The 11,364-nt window shown below is 38.1% G+C and overlaps 1 protein-coding gene across 1 annotated transcript in view; it reads right to left on the bottom strand.

The window, feature by feature from the left end:
* Window positions 1-1,002: 1,002 nt before the first annotated feature.
* LOC139722578 (endoplasmic reticulum aminopeptidase 1-like) overlaps window positions 1,003-11,364 on the bottom strand; it is a 75,972-nt gene continuing 65,610 nt past the window's right edge. The window contains exons 14-18 of the mRNA XM_071633869.1: window positions 10,335-10,439; window positions 9,516-9,686; window positions 7,279-7,419; window positions 5,470-5,551; window positions 1,003-3,996 (exon numbers count right to left, since the gene is read on the bottom strand). Coding sequence (XP_071489970.1) covers window positions 3,832-3,996; window positions 5,470-5,551; window positions 7,279-7,419; window positions 9,516-9,686; window positions 10,335-10,439 — 664 coding nt within the window. The 3' untranslated portion in view covers window positions 1,003-3,831. The remainder of the gene's footprint in view (window positions 3,997-5,469; window positions 5,552-7,278; window positions 7,420-9,515; window positions 9,687-10,334; window positions 10,440-11,364) is intronic.

Genomic DNA, 11,364 nt, shown 5'->3' with positions numbered 1-11,364 from the left:
CCTTACCACACAGGCTGCCATAGACTTATGATAGAAATCAACTATACAATCAATTATAACTCTTCATAAAACAGGACCTAGCTATTACTGTACAAGCAACAAATATCATTGTTCATAAAATGTAAATCAAGATGTAAAGAAATACACTTACACCTCCTCATATCCTACTGTCCCAGGCCAAACCTGTCTGAAATGTCTGTGTACAATGCTCTCCATATTGCTTCCAGCTCACATTAAATTCTCCTCCACATCTCACTCCTGCTTTTTAAGATTGCAGACAAAAAAATATTTTGATGAATTTCTTCGCCATGATCAATCATTTCCTATTTGATCGACTCATATTTCTTTTCTGGAGATATAAAATGTCTCAACATGACCTTTGACTCCTGACCTTAATATCATATCCATGAAGAGGTCAATCACAGTCCATACATACATATACTTTGATTTGAATTCTATCATATGAATAGTTAGATTTGCAAATCGACATGTTGAAATATCAGACGAGAAGCCTGAACTTTGACCTTTATATTTCACATGGTATATTCACAATTATTACCCATATCAGACATCTGAGCTGTGGTTCTGCATAATCTTATTCCCCTCGTTTTACGTGCCAGCAGGGAAAAGAGGGGTATATTTCCTTATCCCTCTCTTTTACAAAGGTATATAGGATTTAAGAGGGGAATACAGCATCCGGGCACTTGCTGTTGCTAAAGCGTTTTGCGACAGGAGTCCTATACGTTTTCACATAAAAATAGAGGACGATCGCTACAGCTGCCTTCTGTGTGTAAGCGCCTGTGTGACTGTGCGCACTGGCTGTAACGCTTGCCAAAGCTGTGCATTTGTGCATGCACAGTATGGATACAATATAGAGGTGAAGAGCTGGAGTGGAAATTTGTTACTGGGAAGTTGGAAAAAGTTTACATTGTGACAATTTCCACTACTGCTCAAGATGCCTGAAATGGGTGATCATAATGATATGGATGGGCTACTTTTGGGGGATACAACATTAATTGCCCTCACTAGAATTGTATTGCCCTTAACTTCAACTTGGCAATAAATTCTAGATCAGGCAATAAATTTTGTATCCCCCTCAAGGCCAGTCTGTACTATATTGATATTACCAATGAATAGTCTCCTTCCAAGAACATCTATGTGTCAATTCTTACTACAGTTAATGAAATGTTCCTTGAATTAAACCATGCCCTGCCAATGAAAGTTGTCCTATGAGCTCTCACGATTTGCGATCAATTGTCTTTAACGCAATATTCATACATCTTTAGAAAAAATAAAATAAATTGGGATACCTGTACAAGAACTAATCAGGCACAGGCAGATATACATGATATGTACAGATAAACTTACATCATGGAGAGAAAAGTCACAGATACATAATGCACCCAACACCACCATCTAGTACAGGCATGAATGAAATTAATTGCTGGAAAAATATGATACGATGACTCATACAAACACAACATCACAATTTAACTTACCAAGTATGTACAGCACTCTCTGGCTTCATACATGTGTTCTTATTTTACACAAAAGCTCTTAATTGTGTACCAACGGTTGGGATGAAAAGTGGAAGTTAAGTATTAGTTTGAGATATATAAACATTTCGATTTTGACTCGACGGCATATATAAGTCTGTTTGAATCATCAATAGATTTCTGAATAACAGAATTTCATGCGAGTCAGCTGGGTGCTGTGATAACTTCAAAATATGTGAAAGTCAATTTACTGTTTAGTGGAAGGTTGCAATATTAGTTAGTTTTTGATCAAGTGATAGCTTCATTCACAAATATAAAAGGAATTCATAGAGTACTGGAAATATTTTGATGTTATTTTGGAGAAATTAATCACAAGAAATGTGAAAACTCTGAGACAAAATATGATCTTGGAAAAAATGTAGCTAGAGAACCTACTTTTCTTTACTGCAAGTAAAAAAACAAAACAAAAACAAAAGAGTTTATGCTTGTCAGAAAACCTGTAACTATATCAGTTTGACAAGAGGAGACACATAATCATAGCTGACACAAACTTTAGTCAGTTCTACTCATAGCTATGATTTTACATTACAATCATATTCAAGGTTACATTTACTTCTCATATACATCATTCTTCTTCACATATAACCAGCTAAAAACATGAGAACATGAAATTGGAGGAATGTCAGCCTTTATGAACTTTCTCTGCAAGCACACACTAATTCTTACAAAAAATCCAGTCCTCTTAAGTTTACTTTTTTTTTCTTTGTTTGTTTGTTTGTTTTTTTTTTGTCAGCCAGGCCATCAATTGTATAGCAGGCTGTGAAGGTGAAATGTTTGACATACTTTGAAAATTTGCTATACAAAACTGCCTGATGGACAGACTTCTTATGCTGCATCACAATCCATGAAAGAACAGAGGACATTTATCAAAAGGAAAAAGATATTGACCTCCAAGTTAGCATTCATAATTTTCTTAACTAGATAATGTTCAGCTGACATTCAGCCCATATTTATGCCAAGGTTGGCTAACTGGCCACAAGATGATACATATCACAGGATTATGACCATTTCACAAGCTTTCATATAGGAAAAGGAATGTACTGCTTACTGACACTTAGCAGAAACCTAAAATTATCAAGAGTCACTAATGCCGTTCACCCATATGTGAATTACCAGGATACAAATCTGGGGATTTGAATCGCGATCGCAATCTTGAGATTTTTGCATGTGTGGACACAAAAATCCCACAAATTAGCGCGATCAGCATCGCAATGTTAATCCTAAGAAATCTTGCACTTATTCTAAATCAGCATGCTAATTTGGCCCACGGTGACTGTGTGTATGCTGGACCACATAATCTTGAGATTTTATATCCCATCATTCAAAGCGCACATCACAGCAGTGTGTGCACCACACCACTGTGAGGCACAAAAACAACAGATTTATTGTTAGCGGTCTATTTCTGTACATGTGAACGCTTGCAAGAAATCTTGATTAAGAGCGCAATCGCCATCCCTCTATCTTATATGCATGTGTGAATGCGGCTATTGTTTTCACAACTTCCATGCACTGTATTACTCGTTCCCCACATTTCCAGTGTCACAGTGCCAGCAACATTTAATCTCTGTTTTTTCTCAAAGTCTATATAAAAAGAGAGAGAAAAAAAGAAGAATGGACTATGACAGGAATGTTTTGAAGGGAATACAAAGCATCTGCTCTCTGTCGGTCGTTGAAGGTCACGACTCAGAAATACTAGTAATTATTTACATGTCTACATTCAAAAGTTGTGTTCTTTTTAGCCATTTCTGAACCATTTTAACCCATTTTATTGAAGGTAAGAGTTTAACAAAAAAGAAGAAGAAGAAAAAAGATGATTGCTAAAAGGTATAAGCTGTGAAGTGACTCTGACACTGCGTTCCTGGTAATTCTCAGCTCAATGAGTGAAAGTGCCATCTGAAGGAGGTATTTAATGACTACATCAACGCACTCCTCTCCCAGTCATACACCTGTACAAAGCTTTTCAGTCATGGTGGAGCAAAAGGCCACATCTACGAGCCTGTACCTTTTCCAGTGCTTCTGTTAACCTACTTTGCATTCTCAATACAGTTCTAGTAATCACCATCCCCTAGTTCTCCAACATGACAGGATCTTGCTTTCTCTGGCTCTAAACGAAGTCACTCCCTTCTGACCTATGATTTCTGCTAAACACCGGCTGACCACCACACAACTGGATGTCATCCACCTTTTGATAACGGAATGTCATGATACGGCAATATCCTGCAGGTTTATAAAGCAACTGGAGGGAAATGTGATTGGTAACCATAGCAACAAATCACTACGAGGAGGAGGAGGCTGCTGTGGCTGCCTTGAGCAACTGGGTAACCTTCTCCTCGTTGGTCTCCAACCAGGCGATCCTCATCTGGATGTCCTGCAGAGCTTGTCTCAGGGCCCGCGTCCCTTGCTTGGCATCGTCCTTGTGCTGGTCAAAGAACTGCTTCGCCTAGTCATGGTATGAACAGCAAACGAATGGTGACATTGTAATTACTTATGATTGCTCTGGTACTCATACTTGCGAATGAACTATACAAGGGGTCTATATACATGGCATGCTAGGATATTTCTTGAGCTTCAATGACTGAAAGCATGATATATTTCGAGCAATATGTGATGACAAAAAGGAAGTCAATAGTAGGCAAAATGTCTTGTCAAACTTTATGCAGTTTGTCGAGGATCTAAAAAATGATGATGTTGGCCAAAGATCTTAGGGAGGTGATTTGGGCTCATGTATTGGTTTATTACCTTTATACTCATATTACAAATTCAATGTTTTAACAGTGATACAAAACAGAGTCCTTTCAATAAGGATGTTGGCTTCCTTGGCAGTACCAATAATACTTCAACAGTAATACTGTTTTTTTAAAACACTGTATTGAATTTACCCATAATGGTACATGCTGATCCCCAAAATCATCAAATATTCAAATAAAATTACACACTTGCAGCCTCTAACAGCTACTAACAATGCTACTGCTACTGGTGAGGTAAGGGGAGAGTTAAGAACATAAATATGGTGCACTCCCGTTATAACGAACATGGTTATAACGAAATTCCGGTTACAGCAAAGTAACGTTCAGGCTGCAACATTCTTGGCGCTATATTTTTTATTGTTTATTTGTTCAGTAATAATAAAATTTCAATATATGCGACCCGCTACAACAAAAGGATCCTAAAGTTGCTGACGGGTGAGCTGAGAAAATCGAGTTTGAAGTCAGATCACCAAAATCTGTCAAAACGTTTGGATTTCTGTTTTTAACATAATTTTGTAGTCTAATGTATCTTCTATCATCTGCCGAAATTTCGAAGCTAAATGATCAAAGGAAAGGCCTGAAAATAGCATTTTTCTGGGCCATGATTGGCTCGCCCGTCAGCGACTTTAGGATCCTTTTGTTGTAGCGGGTCACATATGAGGAAAGAAAAGTGCTGGTCCTGAGAACTTTGTAATTATGGGAGTGACAGTCCACTGTATATTTTTCATTTGTTTACATACAGGAATCAAGCAGTGACTTGATTAACATCTAGATTTCATTTCATTTCATTTCATTTATTTCCACATCCTGATAAAAAAGCATTTACAAAGAAAACAAGAACTATACATAGAACATTGGAACAATACAGGAAAACTACAACTTATATAACAATTTGACAAGAGACCAACACAACATAAAAACAGTTATTTCAGTTTGTGGTGGGGGGAAACAACATAGACCTTCCAGTAATCTTGGTCATGACGTGCTATTCATGGAAGTGCTCAAGGATGACTTCTTTGAGCTCTTTTGCCAATTGGAGGAATGTTGTGGTTGTTTTGTTTTGGCCTTGTTTTTGGTGTGGGAGAGGGGTGGATTTCCTAAAGCTACCATATTTGGTAAGAAGCCTTGACTTATTACGAAACAAGCAGGGAGATTCAGCGACTCACAATCTGGTATTCAAACTGAGATGAGATCCAACTCGTAGTCCCTGTGATGAGGTTTGTCATGACGAAAGGCTGATCACCAATCCTGGGCAGCGAGGACAAATATAGACAAGAAACATTGAACCATCAAGTCCAAAAAGTCATATTTCTGTAGTTTGGTGCTAAATTGTTGATCATGATTTTGGACAACTCATTGTGAGTGGTTCGTATAAAAGAGGAAATAAATTCTTTCATTTCACTTCATTTCAAGAAAGAAAGAATATCAGTATATCATGCAAGTCCTTTGCTGTTAAAGGGGCTGTACAGTACTGGTTGAGGTGAGGGATTCATGTTTTGAACATTCTTAAGTGAGATAATGAGAAACCTCTTATGAAATATGAAAGAGCATATAATTTTAAGGAGGATTCAACATTTATTTGATCAAAATTGGTTTTCAAATGGCCGAGATATCCAAAAAAGTGATAATAATAAAAGGCGACAGGCCACAACTTTATTAGGTTCTCTTTGTTTCACCCTGTTTTTGGATATCTCAGCCATTTCAAAACCGATTTTCATCAAATAAACCTTTGATACCCCTAAGTTAGAATTGCATGCTCTTTGATATCTCATGGAGTGGTTTCTGAATATCTCGCAAAACGTTAAAAGTTAAATCCTCGCCTTGACCAGAACTGTACACACCCTTTAATATTATACTTGTTGCTGTTGCAGAATTTTCACAAAGCTTCTTAACTGCTAGACTTATAAATAATATAAATAATGTTTCTTTTTCATATTGTGCAGATCTCGTAAATTTGACTGGTACCATCTAATCTTTCTTTGATATCAGATATGCAGTGAAATTCAGAGTTGCTAATTTAATAAGATGATGATTTCTGCAGCAAAATTCCTCCCAGTGCTTGATGGGTCAACAGTGATGACTGCAACTCACACTATGCAGAAAAACAAAACAAAACAGAATGATACATCATTAGCCACTCTGAAGCATAATGTTGGGATTTCAGGAATATGCTGATACACATTTCACATGCAAACTGATATGGCACTGCTGATGGTACCTTCCAGTACAACTACATTTCTTTGAACCTGGTACCTCCATGAACCAGGTGGTGCTGCCTTTGCTGGATGAGAAGACTACTACAGTTCATGATGTCGCATATGGAAAGTATTACAAAGAATACATAAAGCAAAATCAACACATTTTCACTTTTCTAGCACAATGACCACAGAGCGCTTGACTGGCCTCTCTCAGAAAGCAGAGAGAATAATATTACCCTTACCATTTGTCAGTAAACATACCAAGTTGAGGAAGTGTGTACTTTTCATTTTAAAACAAATGAAATTTTGTGGAATTTTAGTTTTATTTTCTTTATATTGTTTCTATATATGACATCATGCACCAAAGTAGACTTTTCATCCAGTAATGGCAGCACCAAAAACTTTAGAAATTCAAAACTTCCGAACTGATTGTCCATTTTTCCTCAAACTTTCACTGATGTGTTCTACTAAAATAGCAATCCATATGTATTCTTGGGCTCCACCACCCCTTTAACAGCAAAAGGTGGAAGAGTGCAATGTCATCCTACTTTCCTAACCTAGCATCACAGGTGGAAGACTGGTACAGTGCATTCCCATCATAACGAACATGGTTACAACGAAATTCCGCTTACAACGAGGGAAAATTATAGGCGGCAACATTAAACCATTCTTTCACGGTCTAATTGGTTTGGTTATAACGAAATTTCGATATAACGAAAGAAAACTGCCGGTCCCGAGGACTTTGTTATAACGGGAGTCCACTGTACTGGCACCTACTTTTCCTTGATGGTCTCCCAGTTCTCCACCACAAAGCTGAAGGCCATGTACGAGCCGGCCCTATTGCGTGCCACACTGCCAATGACCATGTCCGAATCCTGCTGGCGAATCTTGTCGCTGTCCAGAGCCCAGTGGAGGTACCTGGATGATGCAAGTTGATGAGAAGAATATGAGGCATCTTAACCCATATCGCGCCAACTACGGGATATTCCGTAGTTCGTTTGAACGCCGCAGGGGCCACATACGGAATATCCCGTAGTGAATGAAATGATACATAAACGACATCATTCAAATGTTCTTTCACCTTCTAACCTTTGACAACATATCCCAGAATGCTTTGCTACACTGTCTGCGATAATTCAAGAAGGTTTTGTCAGTGGAATGCCAACAATATCGTAAAAATCATCGAAAAAATGTGTGTTTTCATGGAATAACGCGAATAACCACGTAGCATCAGTGGGTGCTATGTACAGCTGTACGGAGTGCTAGATTTTGGATTTTCTGCAGTTTTTGAGGAGGTTTGGACACTTGCAGGGCGATGATTCGACTGTGATAATAGTCCCACATGTACATCTACATGTATGTACAATAATTGTATAATTCAGTCAAAACTGAAAAGCTGTAGAACCTGTTCTAGCTGTATCTATCATGACGAGTTTCGCTTCAACAAACTATAGGATGCACACATTATACTATTGATTTCCCGTGCACTAGCAATGGCTTCATCGTCATAAATATGGACATAAACCTGCAATTATTGTATCAATGGTCATGATATTTATATGTCCAGAAAGCTGTCACTCTGATCATTTCATTTCCAGTACTGGATGTGTAAAATTACAACATTGCCTATTTTTAAACCATGAATGAAAGCAAACGAACAAACTGATTTCATAACTTTTGGATTACTGTACTTCACTTCTGCTGAGTACTGTGACTGCACTCTGCATTGAATGGCAGCATGTCATATACCATTTTAAAGGGAATTTTGTCTTCTTTCAAATGATAAATAACTTGTTTATGTTTTGTTCATTGTTTGCTAATGAAAAGCGATTGTTTGGAGAGTTGCCTGCCTGTCGGCGTGTGTGTGCAAACGGTGCTGGGCCACTGCGGTGTTTGTTTACACAAGTGCGTTGGCCCGATATGGGTTAAGACATCTCATAGACATCTTCATACTCTACCTGGTGGAGTGCAGGGGCAATGCATTGAAGCTTTGACAGCATCAAAACCACGTGAATCATGACTTTACAATCCCTATGAAAACTTCAACAAAGAGCCCTGCAATTTAGAACATTCCTAGGTTTTCTTTCATGGCATGCAAAATCATTCAGTCATGTAAGTACAAATACATTTTTCCTGCAAATATTATAATTGATGGCGACTTTTTCAAATTTTTTCATGATGCACATGGGCAAAATTGTTGATTATATTTCGTAGACACGTCCGTTATACAGTTATGTAAATCAAATTGAAGTTTCGAATTTTACCCCGAGACCTTTATCCATGTCAAGCTGCTGCTTATGATCGCGGTCTCCTGCTTTTCTGTAATTATAATAGCTAAAACTGCTCAATTTTAAAATCAATTCATTCAAATCCCCCTCTTTATTTTTTTTTCTGAAATTCGTTTAGTGTCACGACATGACATATTCTGAATGAATAATCAATCATTATTTACATAATTTACAACTGTTAATTCCACGATTCCCTTCAGAACATTTTTTGTGAGTGATATTATGCTATACGTCTCATACATCGAATACTGTCATGTTCATAGTGTATGTATATATGTACTTTGAATAAATTTGTCAGACAGTATGCTGGCTTATACGTCGTGTAATGTTGATTTCTAAATATATGTATTCTTTTGTTATGTGTGATTTGGAAAAAGGCAGAAATAAAACCAAACCAAACTAAACCAAACCAAACCAAACCAAACCAAACCAAAAGAACTTGTCTTTAATTTCTTGTCTGAAACTTGGTGAGAAAGCTCTTAAGAAACCTAACAGAACATGCTGTTAAACACAAATTTGATCATTTCCACTCAAATTTACCTGACGATATGTTTGTAGGTCACTGCAGAGATCCTACAAAGAGTGGAATGATCTAAACTACACTGAAACATCAAGAGAAGAGGACTAAGACTTGAAGGCTTGTGAGCACAGCCAAAATGAGACGGTCACTGGTAAGCCAAGTATGGACCAAGAGCAATATCGGTCATCAAAGGTGGAATCACTGACCTGTTGAGGAGCACTTGGTCATTTGTGCAGGCCAGGTCGTAAAGGAGAGAGGCCTTTTCTGTGGGAGAGTCGGTGGTCAGGTACTTGTTCCAGGCAAAATTCCACTCATCTTCGTGGCCATATTGGAGACCTCCGCATCGCACGGTGCTCCGGAGGTTGACCCCAACATCCCTGTGTGGAGGACATGGGGGAGCAGAGCCAATTTGCAGCTTACACTTGTATTGTGGACGGACTGACTACCCCTGCCTTGCATGCAATGAAACATGTGTCTAATAATGTACTAAGCTTTATGTAAGTATTTTAAACTATACCTGTATCTCACATTTATATGTAGGTTAAGATTTACATGAAATAACTGCCCTTTCCTTACCATGTGATTACAATTAGCCATGCATTGTCGAAACACACACATATCCTGAAATAATCTTGTGACTAGCAAGACTGTGTTTGCTCGACTTCTGACTAAACACCCGGCTCTGCCACAATTCTTACTTGCGCGAACTTCTATGAGATCATCTTTTCTGTTCTACAAAATCTGTAACCTTGAGCAAATCATTTTGGGAGGTATCTGAACACTTGTGATTGAAATACAGGACCTAATGAATAGCATTTTGAATTGAAATTGCATGATAACCTCTTCTAGTTGCTGCATGACAAAGTTTGCATCTTCATTTTCTTTGCGTAGACAGTGAAACAAATTTCTTCACGGAAAGAAAGGGGAGAGGGACTAAGTAATGCTAATGCCTCAATTCACTTCAGCAAATATATCAAATATTGAATTGGTTCGATGACAGATACAAGAGGGTAAGAGAGACTCACAACTTGCCGGTTGACATCCAGTCCTTGTATTTACCACTGGCCCACTCCAGCGTATCCTGATGCCCCAGTTCACTGAGGTATCTTAGAAGTCTTAGACGGAGCAATCTGGGTCAGTCCAAAAGTGGAAAGAAAGTCAGGAGTCAAGTCAATTGAAAAAACAAACAAACAAACAAACAACCATATACCGGTATTAAACATCATTTATGCAAGACATATAGAGGTTTGTGACTGTATCGTAGTTTCCTAGTATGATACCATACATGTACGTATAACGTGACAATCCAATCAATACATCCAAACCACCGGAAAGCATTTCAAGAGGGCAGTGTTACTGTATTTACATAGCATCAATATCATGTTTCATCTCATCTGGTAATTCTTAACATAGATCTGTATACTGTAAACATGGATAATTTTCTCGCATTTTGCGCAACCAGAAACTAGTGCGAAAATAAAAGCATGTGAATATTTTCTGTTTGCCCTATGTTCTTGTACTTGATGTCTCGATTACGCGGAATTAAAAACAAGCGCGAAAAATTAGTTGAGCGAAAATATCAACTTTTACAGTACCACATGATAATTGATGGGTACTATTAACACAAGATGCACAATCTCTTTATAGATGCAATGTGAGAATTGAAACAGTTTTCATAGAGGTTTTTTTCAAGTGCTTCTTAACAATCACACTCCCAAAGTCACTGGCTACATTCCACGTTTATGCATTATACTACATGTGTACCACCCCCACTCCCACATGAACACACCCCACTGGCTGCGAGGCATTACATCTCTACATATCCACTTCTTGGACAAAAGTTCATTTTGTCACAATCAGTTGCAAATTAGCTGTTTGATTAGACTCTTGCCTAATGGATCTGCCGGCTTCTTCAGATCAAACGCTGTAAGAGAGTTGTTTTCCCACTAGTAGACATAGCTGGGGCATGCCGATCTGAGAGAATGGGATCGTATATTGAGGAAAGTGAGTATTGTCCCAGGTCTCGGTTGGAAGTTTTTCCTTGTTGTTTGCGAA

Source organism: Diadema antillarum, unplaced genomic scaffold, assembly GCF_040938485.1.
Source record: "Diadema antillarum isolate AM-2024a unplaced genomic scaffold, OU_Dant_1.0 scf00000167, whole genome shotgun sequence".
NCBI classification, from domain to species: Eukaryota; Metazoa; Echinodermata; class Echinoidea; order Diadematoida; family Diadematidae; genus Diadema; species Diadema antillarum.
This window is presented reverse-complemented; position numbering and strand designations above follow the sequence as displayed.